The sequence below is a fragment of the Gorilla gorilla genome, chromosome 11, assembly GCF_029281585.2.
Source record: "Gorilla gorilla gorilla isolate KB3781 chromosome 11, NHGRI_mGorGor1-v2.1_pri, whole genome shotgun sequence".
Taxonomy (NCBI): domain Eukaryota; kingdom Metazoa; phylum Chordata; class Mammalia; order Primates; family Hominidae; genus Gorilla; species Gorilla gorilla.
In genome coordinates, this window is record NC_073235.2 from 108,645,944 (window position 1) to 108,663,024 (window position 17,081).

The window sequence follows — 17,081 nt, forward strand, 5'->3', positions numbered from 1 at the left end:
AACACTGCTCATTCTCTCTCTCATGAATGGCAACAGGAAGATTTTTCCCTTCTCATTTGTGTATTTTTTAAATTTTCCACAATAAACAAGTATCTGCATTATAAACAGAAGGAATTTTTTTCTTAAAAAAAATTCAATGTAATAAAATACTTGCACAAATAATCTGTGAGGTAATGTAAATATTAATAGAAAACACACTGAAAAGGCCAGCTACAGTGGCTAACACCTCTAATCCCAACACTTTGGGAGGTAAAGGTGGGAGGATTGCTTCAGGCCAGGAGTTTGAGACCAGCTTGGGCAATACAGCGAGACCCTCACCTCTACAAAAAAAAATTTTTTTAATTAGCTGGGTATGGTTTCACATGCCTATAGTCCCAGCTACTCAGAAGGCTGAGGTGGGAGGGTCATTTGAGCCCAGGAGTTTGAGGCTGCAGTGATCTATGATCACACCACTGCACTCCAACCTAGGCGACAGAGCAAGACCCTGTCTCTAAAAACAAAAAAACAAAAACCAACACTGAAAAGAAACTAAAATAACACAAGTAAATAAACATAAAATACTACTTTTGTAGTTAAAAATCTATAAATGTTACTTTTAAATAACATGAAATTTCTAAGCATTCTATTTTTTTTAAAGCCAGGTAACATTCTCAAATCTTCAATGAATAAATTCTAATCAAACTTCAGCAAAATTTTAGTAATGGTTTAATTTTACTGTTAGCCCATGGCAGTATTATTTTGCCACCTGTAGCACTTTAACAAAGCAAGAAAACCAAAACATAATGCTTAAACGTTTGGGACTTAGTGGTCATCTCCCACTGTGCCTCAACTATCCTCTCACAAAATAAAGAAAGCAAACTGAGATGAGTCCCTTAAGAATAGGTTGCTGTGGCTCTAACCTGGTTCGACTGCATGCAGCTCTCCGCAGTTCTTGTATTAACTGACCAGTGCATTCTGGTTCTTTACTGGCCGCCTGCAGCAAAGCTTTCCTAAACGTATGCCGGCATTTCTTTTGACGAGATTCTGCCCGCTCCAGGCGGCAGAGGTGCTTATATTTCTGCTGAAAGTAAGTGCAAAGTTGGGTCACCCTGGAGCTCCTACTCTCCGCATCATCATCATCTGACCTGGAAAGTGCAGGGAGAGAAAGGAAAAACTGATTACACATTAGGCTCATTTTAGACAGGGTAAACGAGAATTAGGAAGTGTAGCTGAATGCACAGGTTTAAAACTTTTGTGGCATGTGAGCACATACTTCACACAATTAGAGTAAGAGAATTCCAATAGAGCTGAAATAAGTACAGTATTTCAACAGTAAGGACAGAGTTAATCCAGTGTTTTCAGAAACAGCCTTCTTAGCATGGCATCAGTAGACACTTAATATAACAGTGTCTTCTAAATTTTAAGTGACTAGAGACCCTTGAGGAAAAAAATTCATTTCTTTACCTTTACTTACTAAAAAGTCTGAGTAAATGACATGACAGTTATGAGGAAACACACAGCATAATTTCATAAAAGATAGGTCATACCAGAAATAGGGCAGCGAATTCTAACAGTTTATTATCTAAGAGCTGCCCTTTTAACCATTCTGGTTTTTAACCACCTTTTTCTTGCTAACCACCTAAAGAAATTTGGTTGTAGGGATCGCATTAATTCTACCATGTATTTTTGTTTTTGTTTTTTTTTTTGGAGACAGAGTCTCACTCTGTCGCCCAGGCTGGAGTGCAGTGATGCGATCTCGGCTCACTGCAAGCTCCGTCTCCTGGGTTCACGCCATTCTCCTGCCTCAGCCTCCTGAGTAGCTGGGACTACAGGTGTCTGCCACCACACCTTGCTAATTTTTTTGTATTTTTAATAGAGACGGGGTTTCACCATGTTAGCTAGGATGGTCTCGATCTCCTGACCTTGTCATCCACCTGTCTCAGCCTCCCAAAGTGCTGGGATTACAGGCATGAGCCACCGAGCCCGGCCTTCTACCATGTATTTTTTTTAACTATGGAAGTATCCTAAACAGCATTTGATAAGTCAGGGATTACATAAAGGATTTTCCATCACATGCTAATAATGTGATTAATTGGTGTCCTGGCTGAAATGCTATGTGGAAGTGATGCTGAAGGAACATCTAAGCTCAACAAGAAAGAGTGCCTTTTTAGCAATGGCTACCACCAGCAAGGTTTAAAAGGCCACTTTTTTATGGAACAAATGTGATCTTACTTTTTACCGTTAGGAATAATGCACACTGGACTTGAAAACTGACCTGTTATTTTAGCTTCTTTCTCTGCTATCATAAGTAAATACCACACATGTGACACCATGGACTATATATTCTCTTACTAATCTTCTACTATTCATTGCTGGGTTTCTCTTAAGTGATATTATTCTTCTTTCCTTCAGCATAGTCTATAACAGGCTACTCTATAAACTTCTACTTAGTACCTCTCCTAAGAAGCACATTCTCGTCAGTATAGTTTTTACTACAGATCTACAAATTGAAGGACTTTACTTCAATCTTTTCATTTATTCAACATTCAACATTTACTGTGTATCTATTATGCTCAGCACTACAGAAGAGAGACCAACATTTCAAAGAGTTTGCAATGCAATTTGGGCAAGATAAACACTTCCCAAAAGTTAAAACAATTCAAAAAAGAATAAAAACAGTAACAAAAACAGTGGGGCAATGATTCAAATATCTGACCACAAATCAGAAAAATCTGTGAGCACTTAAAAGTTTCAGACTCCTAGGAACTACCCCAAATCTACTGAACCAGAATCTCCGTATAGGGCCCAGGATTCTTCATTTTGAATTTTTCCCTGACCTCTGACAGCAGGTCTACACTTGGGAGTTCTCGTAGAGCTAGCAGGTCTACACTTGGGAGTTCTCGTAGAGCTAGCAAGTGTGATAAATACCTTTCACACAAGACAGAAAACAGTAAAGTACCACAACAGAGGTCAGGGTAAGGTGTTACTGAAGTTCACTGGAAAGACAGCTGGAAGGCCTGGGTACGATGGCTCACATCTGTAATCCCTGCAATTTTGGGAGGCCAAGGTGGGCAGATCACCTGAGGTCAAGAGTTTGACCAACAACGCGAAACTCTGTCTCTAGTAAAAATACAAAAAGTACTCAGGTGTAGTGGTGTATTCCTGTAATCCCAGTCACTCAGGAGACTGAGGCAGGAGAATCATTTGAACCTGGGAGGTGGAGGTTGCAGGACACTGAGACCACAGCAGTGCACTCCATCCTGGGTGACATAGCAAGACTTTGTCTCAAAAAAAAAAAAAAAAAAAAAAGACTGCTGGAAGTAAAGAAAGGCTTTGCAGAGGAGGTGACAGCAGAAATGAACCCTGAAGAAAGAGGACCTCACACAAATACAACACGTAAGCCAAGACACACAAGACACAGAGATAGACAGGATGGTGAACAGCAAGAATGTAAGTAGCTTGGTGTGGCTAAGGTAAGGGGTCTGTAAGGGAATAATGATAGGTAAGGTTAGCTTTCTAGACTTAAATGTCAAATTAAAGAGTTTAACCTTTATTCCACAGGTAAAGCAGAAGACTTGTAATTTTTTAAATTTTGCACTCCTAACTGCTAAGCTTTGTAATTGTTAAGAAAATACAGTAACAGAGGTGTGCCATGACAATGATTACAGTCAGCAGCAGATATAAAATAAACAGAAGAAGAGAGAGAAGAAGGCAGTTAAAAAATTACTGTAAATCTCCAGCAAAGAGATAACAAGGATCCATGCTAGGATGGAAGGAGCAGGACTGGAGAGCATGAGGCAATCTACATGTATAAAGACAAGTTTTGTCAGCTGGCAAGGACCAGAGAAGGGACAATAAGCAGGCAGCAGTTTCCACCAACAAAGAATGGGAAGGACAGTAACACCATGTATAAAACAAGGAACTAAAAATACAAAAAAATTAGCTGGTATAGTGGTGCATCCCTGTAGTCCCAGCTACTTGGGAGGCTGAGGCAGGAGAATCACTTGAACCCAGGAGGCAGAGGTTGCAGTGAGCCAAGATCACGCCACTGCACTCCAGCCTGGGTGACTAAGCAAGACTCCATCTCGAAAAAAAAGAAGAAAAAAAAGACATATAAGGGCCATTATCATAAGTGAACTAACTCACTTTGGTGACTCAATATGAAGGATTAGAAAGTCAATGACTCAATGACTTAGAATATGCATAACTAGGAAAATAGAAGTCTTATTCATAGAAAAAGGAAATGGAGAGGAAAGGCAGATCTTAAAGCGAAGGTAAAGCTTGGGTCGATAATCAGTTGCCAAAACTGTTATTTTAAAAAGATGCACCTGCGCCCCTGCCACCGCTATCACCACCTCAGTGTCCCCTAGCTCCAGTCCCACTCTTAGGACAGCACCGCCACTGCTGCATGGCCCTGCCTGCCTCCTGTGCTGCGCAGCACTTGCGGGTGCCCCAGATGGCACTTTACCCCTAGGACTGGCTTAAAATAGTGGAGTGATCATCATGGCCGATGAGAGGCAGGACTGGATTGCAGCTCCAACTCGGATAGACAGAGCAGAGTGCAGAGGCTTGCACAGTGAATTTTATCTCCAGAACAACTGCAAGAACAAACCAGGAATCCCGAGAGGACCTACAGACCCTCTGAAGGAAGTGGACTGCTCCTGCAGGATCCGGAGACACTCCAAATACCGTGAGTGCCCAAACTGCGGAAGTAGGAAAGGGAGATTCTCCGTTTCGAACACACACCACTGCTGGGGAAACTGAAGGTCTAGTTTGCAGGAGAAGCTTCCGACCTTACCTGGAGCTGAGTCAATTTAGAGAGCTGAGCAAAATAACAGGGGTAGAGAAAGCAGCAGGAAACGCTCTGGGAGCTCACTGGGTCCCCAAGCAGGTCATTCCTGCCTGGCATCACAGAGATCTTTCGGGAGGGCAGCCAGAGGCATGGGGAAAATGCCACAGGGAGAAGGAAATCTCCAGCTGAACTCTGTAACAATTTGAACCTGGCGAGAAGCCTCCTGGCCAGAATGTGGGGAAGGCCACAAATCGTCTGTGCAGACTCCACAGGTGGGGAAAGAACCAAAGCCCCTCTCTTTTGCAGCTGGGAGGCAGGTAGCCTGGGACAAGTTCTCAAGCCCTGCTCACCCACTGCCTGGAAACAGACTGGGGCTATTAGATGGGGCACGGTGGGAGTGAAACCAGCCCCTCAGATTGTGTGGGAGCTGGGTGAGGCCTATGATTGCCGGATTTCCCCCACTTCTCTGACAACCTGTGTGATTCAGCAGCGGCAGCCATAATCCTCCTAAATACACAACTCCATTGATCTGGGAGCCCTTGCCTAGACACATTGTCATTAGGTTATCCAAAGCTAAGACGAAGGAAAGAATCTTAAGAGCTGTGAGACAGAAGCACCAGATAACCTATAAAGAAAACCTATGAGATTAACAGCAGATTTCTCAAGAGAAACCCTACAGGCTAGAAGGGATTGGGGCCCTATCTTTAGCCTCCTTAAACAAAACAATTATCAGCCAAGAATTTTGTATCAAGCAAAACTAACCATCATATATGAAGGAAAGATACAGTCGTTTTTCAGACAAACAAATGCTGAGAGAATTCACCATGACCAAACCATCACTACAAGAACTGCTAAAAGGAGCTCTAAATCTTGAAACAAATCCTGGAAACACATCAAAACAGAATCTTTTTAAAGCATAAATTATACAGGACCTATAAAACAAAAATACAAGTTAGAAAGCGAAACAAAAAACAAAAGTACACAGGCAACAAAGAGCACAATGAAAGCAACGGTACCTCATATTTCAATACTAACATTGAATGTAAATGACCTAAATGATCCACTTAAAAGATACAGAACCACAGAATGGATAAGAACCCACCAACCAACTATCTGCTGCCTTCAGGAGACTCACCTAACATATAAGGACTCACATAAACTTAAAGGCACAGAAAAAGGCATTCCATGCAAACGGACACCAAAAGCAAGTAGGGGTAGCTATTCTTATATCAGACAAAACAAACTTTAAAGTAACAGCAGGTAAAACAGACAAAGAGGGATATTATATAATAGTAAAAGGCCTTGTCCAGCAACCACAGAATAAACAGTCTATTCAACAGTGCATGGAACTTTCTCCAAGATAGACCATATGCTAGACCACAAAATGAGCCTCAATAAATTTAGGAAAATTGAAATTATATCAAGTATCTCTCAGACTACAGTGGAATAAAACTGGGAATCAACTCCAAAACAAACCTTCAAAACCATCCAAATACATGGAAATTAAATAACCTGCCCCTGAAAGAGCTTTGGGTCAAAAACACAATCAAGATGGAAAATTAAAAATTCTTCAAATTGAATGACAATAATGACACAACCTATGAAAACCTCTTGGATACAGCAAAGGCAGTGCTAAGAGGAAAGTTCATAGCCCTAAACACCTACATCAAAAAGACTGAAAAAGCACAAACTGACATTCTAAGGTCACACCTCAAGGAAGTAGAGAAACAAGAACAAACTAAACCCAAACCCAGCAGAAGAAAGGAAATAATCAATATCAGAGTAGAACTAAATGAAATTGAAACAAACAAACAAAAAAATACAAAAGATAAATGAAACAAAAAGCTGGTTCTTTGAAAAGACAAATACAATTGATAGGCCATTAGCAAGATTAACCAAGAAAAGAAGAGAGAAAATCCAGATAACCTCAATAAGAAACAAAACAGGAGATGTTACAACTGATACTACTGAAATACAAAAGATCATTCAAGGCTACTATGAACACCTTTATGTACATAAACTGGAAAACCTAGAAGAGATGGATAAATGGATAAATTCCTGGAAAAATATAACCCTCCTAGCTTAAATCAAGAATTAGATACCCTGAACAGACCAACAACAAGCAGCATGATTGAAATGGTAATTTAAAAATTACCAACAAAAACCAGTCCAGGACCAGACTTATTCACAGCAGAATTCTACCAGACATTCAAAGAAGAATTGATACCAATCCTTTTGACACTATTCCACAAGATAGAGAAAGAAGGAATCCTCCCTACTTCATTCTATGAAGCCAGCATCACCCTAATACCAAAACCAGGACATAACCAAAAAAGAAAACCACAGACCGATATCCCTGATGAACATAGATGGTAAAACCCTTAACAAAATATTAGCTAACCGAATCCAACAACTTGTCAAAAAGATAATTCACCATGATCAAGTGGGTTTCATACCAGGAATGCAGAGATGGTTTAACATAAGCAAGTCAAGAAATGCAATATACCACATAAACAGAATCAAAAATAAAAATCACATGATCATCTCAATAGATGCAGAAAAAGCATTTGACAAAATCCAGCACCTCTTTATGATTAAAACTTTCAGCAAAATTGGCATACAAGGGACATACCTCAATGTAATAAAAGCCATCTATAACAAACCCACAGCCAACATAATACTGAATGGGGAAAAGTTGAAAGCATTCCCTCTGAGAACTGGAACAAGACAAGGATGCCCACTCTCACCACTCCTCTTCAACATAGTACTGGAAGTCCTAGCCAGAGCAATTAGATAAGAGAAAGAAATAAAGGGCATCCAAATCAGTAAAGAGGAAGTCAAACTGTCACTGTTTGCTGATGATCTGATCGTTTACCCTTGAAAACCATTAAGACTCCAGAAAGCTCCTAGAACTGATAAAAGAATTCAGCAAAGTGTCCGGATACAAGATTAATATACACAAATCAGTAGCTCTTTTATACACCAACAGCGACCAAGCGGAGAATCAAATCAAGAACTCAATCCCTTTTACAATAGCTGCAAAAGAAAAATAATAATAATAAAATACTTAGGAATATACCTAACAAAAGAGGCGAAAGACCTCTACAAGGAAAACTACAAAACACTGCTGAAAGAAATCATGGATGACACGAACAAATGGAAACACATCCCATGCTCATGGATGGGTAGAATCAATATTGTGAAAATGACCATACTGCCAAAAGTAATCTACAAGTTCAACATAATCCCCATCAAAATACCACCTCATTCTTCATAAAATTAGAAAAAACAATTCTAAAATTCATAAGGAACCAAAAAGCAGCCCACATAGCCAACACAAGACTAAGCAAAAAGAACAAATCTGGAGGCAACACACTACCTGATTTCAAACTATACTATAAGGCCACAGTCACCAAAAAAAGCATGGTATTGGTATAAAAATGGGCACATAGACCAACGGGACAGAATAGAGAACCCAGAAATAAACTCAAATACTTACATCCAACTAATCTTTGACAAAGCAAACAAAAACAAAGTGGAAAAAGAACACCCTTTCAACAAATGGTGCTGGGATAATTGGCTAGCCACATGTAGGAGAATGAAACTGGATCCTCTCACCTTATACAAAAATCAACTCAAGGTCAATTAAGGACTTAAATCTAACACCTGAAACTATAAAAATTCTAATATTGGAAAAACCCTTCTAGACATTGGCTTAGGCAAGGAGTTCATGACCAAGAACCCAAAAGCAAATGCAGTAAAAACAAAGATAAATAGCTGGGACGTAATTAAACTAAAGAGCTTTTGCACAGCAAAAGGAACAGTCAGCAGAGTAAACAGACAACCCACAGAGTGGGAGAAACTCTTCACAATCTATTCATCTGACAAAGGACTAATATCCAGAATCCACAACGAACCCAGACAAATCAGTAAGAAGAAAACAAACAATCCCAATAAAAAGTGGGCTATGGACATGAATAGACAATTCCCAAAAGAAGATAAACAAATGGGCAACAAACATATGAAAAAATGCTCAACATCACTAATTGCAAATTTGATTTGCAGGGAAATGCAAATCAAAACCACAATGCAATACCATCTTACTCCTGCAAGAATGGCCATAATCAAAAAATCAAAAATCAGTAGATGTTGGCATGGATGTGGTGATCAGGGAACACTTCTACACTGCGGGTGGGAATGTAAACTAGTACAGCCACTATGGAAAACAGTGTGGAGATTCCTTAAAGAACTAAAAGTAGAACTACCATTTGACCCAGCAATCCCACTACCGGGTACCCACCCAGAGGAAAAGAAGTCATTATGCAAAAAAGATACTTGCACACACATTTATAGTAGCACAATTCGCAACTGCAAAATCATGGAACCAACCCAAATGCCCATCAGTCAACGAGTGGATAAAGAAACTGTGGTATATGATGGAATACTACTCAGCCATAAAAAGGAATGAATTAATGGCATTTGCAGTGACCTGGATGAGATTGGAGACTATTATTCTAAGTGAAGTAACTCAGAAATGGAAAACCAAACATCCTATGTTTTCACTGATATGTGGGAGCTAAGCTATGAGGACCCAAAGGCATAAGCAAGATACACTGGACTTTGGGGACCTGGGGGGAAGGGTGGAAGGGGAGCAAGGGATAAAAGACTACAAATAGGGTGCAGTGAATACTGATCAGGTGATGGGTTCACCAAGATCTCACAAATCACCACTGAAGAGCTTACTCATGTAACCAAATACCACCTGTACCCCAATAACCTATGGAAAACTGAAAAAATTAAAAAGATGCTATTACTGCAGAATGGAAGGACTAAATCAGTGCTTCTCAAGTTAAGTGTGGAAAGACGCACTTGGATGCTGAGGCACGTTACATAATTATATGATTTTCTAAAGCTTATTCATAATTTCCATACTTATTTTATCACAGACCAGTAACAAGCAGTTTGCAGACTGACACAGGTCCACAGACCATCCCTTGCAAGGACATAATTTAGAACATCTTCAGGATGCTTCCCACTTCTAAGATCAATGACATTAATATTTCAAACCTGGTTGCTGATGAAGAGTAGAGAATTGAGAAGAGAAAGGCCAGTTTCCCTTCATTTAGCAGTGACAAAACCTGGCACCTAGTGCATTCTCAGTATGTGTTTGTTTCCTTCCTTCTTTCTTTCCATATCTGTGAAATGAGAGATACACCTGGCCTACCTCCCAAGGTTGTTTACAAAAAAGGAAAGAAACGATACCTGTGAAGTAACAATATAAATACAGATATTGTTATTACTAAAATGCTATTAATAACCCAAATACAGAGCAGCAAATTCTACACTTGATATTCTAAGCTTCCAGGCTTGTCCATAATCTCAAGGCATGCCATGAACTTCTCCAAGGGAAATTCATTTTAATTTACTTTATTAAGACAACCAAACAGCAAAATGGTAATACCTCTAATAAAAACAGGAGAATCAGAAAGAGGCATACATATTAAGAAAAATAATGAGTTTAGTTTTAGAAATGATGAATTTAAGGTGTTGACCAAATACGTGATGAGAAATATCCAACGAGCAGTTCAAACTCAAAAGAATCATTAGACATGAGTAAAAGATTTGGGAGTCATTCACAAAAAGATAACAAGTAAACCCAGTTAGAATGGCTATCATTAAAAAGACACTGTTGGTGGGAACGTAATTAGTACAGCCTCTATGGAAAACAGTATAAAGATTTCTCAAAGAAGTAAAAATAGAACTATAGAACTTCCATTCAACCCAGCAATCCCATTACCAGGTATCTACTTAAAGGAAAGTAAGTCAATGTATCAAAATGATACCGGCACTCATATGTTGATAACAGCACTATTCAGAATAACAAAGAATGGAATCAACCTAAGTGTCCATCAGTGGACAAATGGATAAAGAAAATGTGTTGTATGTATACATAATGGAATGCTATTTAGCCAAAATAAAAAAAGAATAAAATCATGTCTTTTGCAGCAACATGTATAGAATTAGGGGCTTATTATAAGTGAAACAAGCCAGGCACAGAAAGACAAGTATCACATGTTCTCACTCATAAGTGGGTACTAAAAAACATGTTCACATAGACGTAGAGAATGGAGTGATAGACGATGAAGACTCAGAAGGGTGAGGGGGTGGAAGAGCGGAGGATAATGAGAAATTGGTTAATAGGTACAATGTATGTCATTCATGTGATTGGTACCCTAAAAGCCCTGACTTGATCACTACACAATCTATGCATAACAAAACTGCATGTGTACCCCATAAATGTGTACAAATAATATGGAAATAAAATTACTAGTCATCTGTTTTATTCTATTTTGATCTGCGTATTAGAATATTTGTGGTATAAAGATGAATAAATTGTGTTCTTTGACCTTGAGGGTAAAAAGAGGTACCTGATAAAACTTTTAAAAGAAACACTTAACAGCATATGGTAGTTTAAATACTCTAACAGAACTTGTTGTCATTCTAAAGCAACAATATACTAGGTAAAATATATGAATGCATTGTTGGTCCCAATAGGAAGTAGAGGAGATCTCTTCCCCTAACTGCTCATCAAAAAGTAAATAAACAATAAATAGAAAAAACTTGGGCCAGGCACAGTGGCTCACGCCTGTAATCCTAACACTTTGGGAGACTCAGGTGGGAGGATAGCTTAAACCCAGGAGTTCGAAAGTGGCCTGGGCAAGATGGTGAAACCCATCTCTACAACAAAATGCAAAAATATAGCCAGGCGTGCTGGTACACGCCTGTAATCCCAGCTACTCGGGAGGCTGAGGTTGCAGGATGGCTTGAGCCTGGAAGGTCACTCCAGCCTGGGTGACAGAGTGAGACCCTGTCTCAGAAAACAAACAAACAAATGAACTCAAAACTGAAGCTAAAGTTAGAAGCAGAGAAAAAAAGAGAGGAGGTAGGCTGATTTCAGAGTACTTGCTGATATAAAGTATCATCCCAACAAGATAATGTAGCTAAATTTGAGTTTCCGGGGTAAGTCCGGAACCTATAAAACCAAAGATTACCATGCAAATGAGTAGGTAAGCCACTTTGTGTGACAAAAAGAAAAAACACATTAAATGATAGACTCATACTTACAAGGACCCCGAAGGTGGGACTTACGACATACAGAATATAAAAGTTGTGTAAGAAAGGTATAAAGGGGCTGGGCGCGGTACCTCACCCCAGTAATCCCAGCACTTTGGGAGGCCAAGGCGGGCAGATCACCTGAGGTCGGGAGTTCAAGACCATCCTGACCAACATGGAAAAACCCCGTCTCTACTAAAAATACGAAATTAGCCAGGCGTGGTGGCACATGCCTGTAATCCCATCTACTCGGGAGGCTGAGGCAAGAGAATCACTTGAACCCAGGAGGCAGACATTGCGGTGAGCCAAGATTGCGCCATTGTACTCCAGCCTGGGCAACAAAAGCGAAACTCCATCTCAAAAACAAAACAAAAAAGAAACATATAAACGATGTTCCTGCTATAGCTTAGGCTCTTGGTTCTGGGCTTAGTGGCATGGTCCCAGAATTTTATTTAATAAATAAACTCTTACAAATAAAAAATTATTTGCTGGGTGCAGTGGCTCACGCCTGTAATCGCAGCACTTTGGGAGGCTGAGGTGGGGGATCACCTGAGGTTGGGAGTTCAAGACCAGCCTGACCAACATGTAGAAAGCCCCTCTCTACTAAAAATACAAAATTAGCTGGGCGTGGTGGCGCATGCCTGTAATCCCAGCTACTCGGGAGGCTGAGGCAGAAGAATCACTTGAACCCAGGAGGTGGAGGTTGCAGTGAGCCGAGATTGCACCACTACACTCCAGCCTGGGCAACAGAGTGAGACTCTGTCTCCAAAAAAAAAAAAAAAGAAAGAAAGAAAGAAAAAATATTATAATGGAATGTTATTTTTAAAAACTGTACGCCAAAAACTTAGATAAAAAATGGACGAGTTCCTAGAGAGGCACAAGCTTCTGAATCTAACTCAAGAAAAAACATGAATAAACATACGACAAAGACTTCCCACAAAAAAAAGCCCAGGCCCAGGCGCGGTGACTCACACCTGTAATCTCAGCACTTTGGGAGGCCAAGGTAGGCAGATTACTTGAGGTCAGGAGTTGAAGACCAGCCTGGCCAACATGGTAAAACCTCATTTCTACTAAAAATACAAAAATTAGCCGGGCGTAGTGGTGCATGCCTGTAATCCCAGCTACTGAGGAAACTGACACAGGAGAATTGCTTGAACTCAGGAGGTTTAGTGAGCCTAAATCTCACCACTGCACTCCAGCCTGGGTGACAGAGTGCGACTCTGTCTCAAAAAAAAAAAAAAAAAAAAAAGCCCAAGACCAGATGGCTTCACTAGTGAATTATACTAAAACATTTAAAGAATAACTAACATGTTAGACATAAATGCAATAATAGCCTTCCTTCCTTTTTGTTGTAGCCCTCAGTGGTTGCTGTCAACAATGGGCAAGTGCATGAAACCTGGGAAAGTGGTGCTGGTCCTGGCCAGCAGTATTCTGGCTGAACACAAAGCTGTCATCGTAAAGAACATTAATGATGGCACCTCAGACTGCCCCTACATCCAAGCTCTCGTGGTTGGAATTGATCACTATCCCCGCAAAGTGACAGCTGCCATGGGCAAAAAGAAGATTACCAGGAGGTCAAAGATCGAGTCTTTTGTGAAGATTTATAACTACAATCATCTTACGCCTACAGCGCACTCTGTGGATATCCTCTTACACAAAACTGTCATCCACAAGGATGTCTTCAGAGATCCTGCTCTTAAACACAAGGCCTAATGGGAGGCCAAGGTCAAGCTCAAAGAGAGATACAAAACGGGCAAGAACAAGCAGTTCTTCCAGAAGCTACGGTTTTAGATGTTTTGTTTCCATCTTAAAAATTAAATAAATAAATGCAGTAATATAAATAATAACATTAAATTCAAATGGTCTAAACACTCCAAATAAAAAGCAGACGCTGTCAGAGTAGATAAATGAAATGAGCAGGAATGAAAGGACACTGCTATAGGTTCTTATGCGTGAAGTGGTTTAACACTTGAAGATAGACTGTGGTAATTAAAGATGTATGATATAAACCCTACAACAGCTACTACAAAAACAAAGCATATGAGTACAGCTAATAAGCTATGAAAAGAGATAAAATACAACCATAATAAAACAGGGAGAAAAGAACAAAGAATAGGTGAGACAAATACAAAAGACAGTAAATTTAAACCCAATAATATCAATAATCATATTAAATTTAAGTTGTCTAAATACTCCAAATAAAAAGCAGAGATTGTCAGAAGAGATAGAAAAGCAAGACCCAGTAATACATTGCCAGTAAGAAACTCACTTTAAATATAAAGATGCAAACAGGTTAGAAGCAAAAGGACTGAAAAAGATACCAAGCTTTCACTAATCAAAAGAACGATGGAGTGGCTATGTTAATGCCACGTAAGGAAAGATCTCAAAGCAAACACTGTTACTGGGATATAGAGGACCATTTTATAATAATAAAAGGCCACTTCATCAAAACAATCTTAAACAATTATGCATCTAATAACAGAAATACAAAGTGTGGGAAATAAACAATGACAGATCCAAAAGGAGAAATAATCAAATTTACAAAGAGATATTTCAAGATCCTTTTCTCAGTAATTGATATAACAAGTTGACAAACATCACCACAGATGTAGAAGACATGAACAACACTATTAACCAACTTGACCTAATTTACATTTATAGAATACTATATTCAAATGTGGTTTGTGATCACAGAATTAAACTAGAAATCAGTATCTGGGAAACCCCAAAACACTCAAAAACTAAGTATCATTTCTAAATAGACCATAGATCAAACAAGAAATCAAAAGAGATATTACAAAGTATTTTGGGGCTGGGCATGGTGGCTCATGTCTGTAATCATAGCATTTTGGGAGGCCAAGGCGGGAGGATCACTTGAGCCCAGGAGTTTGGGACCCCATCTTTACAAGAAAATAAAAAAATTAAAATTAGCCAGGTGTGGTAGCACACGCCTATGATCTCAGTCACTCAGGAGGCTGACATGGGTGGATCTCTTAAGCCAGGAGGTCAAGGCTGCAGTTGAGCCATAATCATGCCACTGCACTCCAGCCGGGATGACAGAGTGAAACCTTGTCTCAAAAAAAAGTATTTTTAACTGAATAAAAATGAAAATGTATTAAAATTTGTGGGACACAGCTACAACCAGTGTTTAGAGGGAAGTGTATAACATGAAGAGTCAATATTAGAAAACAATAAAGATCTCAGTCAACTGACTTAAGCTGTCATCTTAAAAACTACAAAAAGACAAGCAAATTGCATTCAAAACAAGCAGAAGGAAATAATGGGAATTAGAACACAAAGCAATGAAATTAAAAACAATAAAGAGAATCAAAGAAACCAAAAGCAATATTAAAAGGTGGCTCACGCCTGTAATCCCAGCACTTTGGGAGGCGGAGGCAGGTGGATCACCTGAGGTCAGGAGTTTGAGACCAGCCTGGCCAACATGGTGAAACCCTGTCTCTACTAAAAATAGAAAAATTAGCCAGGCGTGGTGGCTGGCACCTGTAATCCTGCTACTCGGGAGGCTGAGGCTGGAGAATCACTTGAACTCGGGGGGTGGAGGTTGCAGTGAGCCAAAATCGTGCCATTGCACTCCAGCTTGTATGACAGAGCGAGACTTAGTCTCAAAAAAAAAAAAAAAAGCCTTTAGGGCTGGGTACAGCAGCTCACGCCTGTAATCCCAATACTTCGGAAGGTCAACGCAGGAAGACTCCTTGAAGCAAGGAGTTTGAGACCAGCATTGGCAACATAGTAAGAGCCTATCTCTACAAAAATTTAAAATGGTGGCCTGCACCTGTTGTCCCAGCTACTCAGGAGGCTGAGGCAGGAGGATCACTTGAGCCCAGGAAGTCAAGGCTGCAGTGAGCTATGATCTCACCACTGCACTCCCGCCTGGGTGATAGGGTAAGACCCTGACTCAAAACAAACAAACAAACAAATTCCTTATGGCAATCCTGCATTAGCAAAAAATTCACAAAAAGATTCTTTAGGCACAAATTTGGTGGCCAGACAACTGTCAGTTTTCTTTTAAAAACTCAATGAACTTATTGAGGCATTTGGCATGGCAACACCCTCTTGAAGATATAATGAACAGCCTAGGTAGGGCCAATTTTCTTTTCTTTTGAGACAGACTCTCACTCTGTAGCCCAGGCTAGGGTGCAGTGGCACAATCTCGGCTCACTGCAACCTCTGCCTCCCGCGTTCAAGCAATTCTTCTGCCTCAGCCTCCTGAGTAGCTGGGATTACAGGTGTGCACCACCACACCCGATTAATTTTTGTGTTTTTAGTAGAGATGGCGTTTCACCATGTTGGTAAGGCTGGTCTCGAACTCCTGACCTCATGATCCACCCACTTCGGCCTCCCAAAGTGCTGGGATTACAGGCGTGAACTACCATGCTCAGCCAGGTAGGGCCAATTTTCATTTCTTTTCCTTTTTTTTTTTTGAGACGGAGTCTCGCTCTGTCATCCAGGCTGGAGTGCAGTGGCGCGATCTCGGCTCACTGCAAGCTCCGCCTCCCGGGTTCACGCCATTCTCCTGCCTCAGCCTCCCAAGTAGCTGGGACTACAGGCACCCGCCATCAGGCCCAGCTAATTTTTTCTATTTTTAGTAGAGACGGGGTTTCACCGTGTTAGCCAGGATGGTCTCAATCTCCTGACCTTGTGATCCGCCTGCCTCGGCCTCCCAAAGTGCTGGGATTACAGGCGTGAGCCACTGTGCCTGGCCGAGGTAGGGCCAATTTTCTACAGCTCTCCATTTTCTACTACACTGAAACACAGCAAGGTACAACAAATGACAGGTAGCTGCAACAAGAAATTGGAATAAAGATTGAAGTTTAAAATACAGGACAGGTCAGGCATGGTGGCTCATGCCTATAATCCTGACACTTTGGGAGGCTAAGGCAGGAAGATCCCTTGAGACCAGGAGTTCCAGACCAGCCTGGGTAAACATAACAGGACCCCATCTCTACAAAAAACTTAAAAATTAGCCAAATGTGGTGGTGCACACCTGTAGTTCCACCTACTCGGGAGGCTGTGGCAGGAGGATTGTTTAAGCCTGGGAGTTCAAGACAGCAGTGAGGTGTGATCATGCCACTGCACTCTACTGTGGGCAACAGCAAGACTCTCGTCTCAAAGAATTAATTAATTAATTAATTAAAATACAGGACACAGATTCCTCTTAGAGGGCAGAGTGGCAGAT

At 40.4% G+C, this 17,081-nt stretch overlaps 2 protein-coding genes across 8 annotated transcripts in view; one reads left to right on the top strand and one right to left on the bottom strand.

Annotated features, from left to right (window-relative positions):
• The window catches only part of INO80D (INO80 complex subunit D), a 92,444-nt gene that overhangs the window by 33,531 nt on the left and 41,832 nt on the right, over window positions 1–17,081 (bottom strand). For all 7 annotated transcript variants that reach the window (XM_055380396.2, XM_019022678.3, XM_055380395.2 and 4 more), the window contains exon 6: window positions 900–1,124. In XM_055380396.2, coding sequence (XP_055236371.1) covers window positions 900–1,124 — 225 coding nt within the window. The remainder of the gene's footprint in view (window positions 1–899; window positions 1,125–17,081) is intronic.
• Window positions 13,262–13,597, top strand: LOC101134771 (large ribosomal subunit protein eL27-like). Its single transcript, XM_055380397.1, has one exon. The coding sequence runs from the start codon at window positions 13,262–13,264 to the stop codon at window positions 13,595–13,597; it is 336 nt and encodes a 111-aa protein (XP_055236372.1).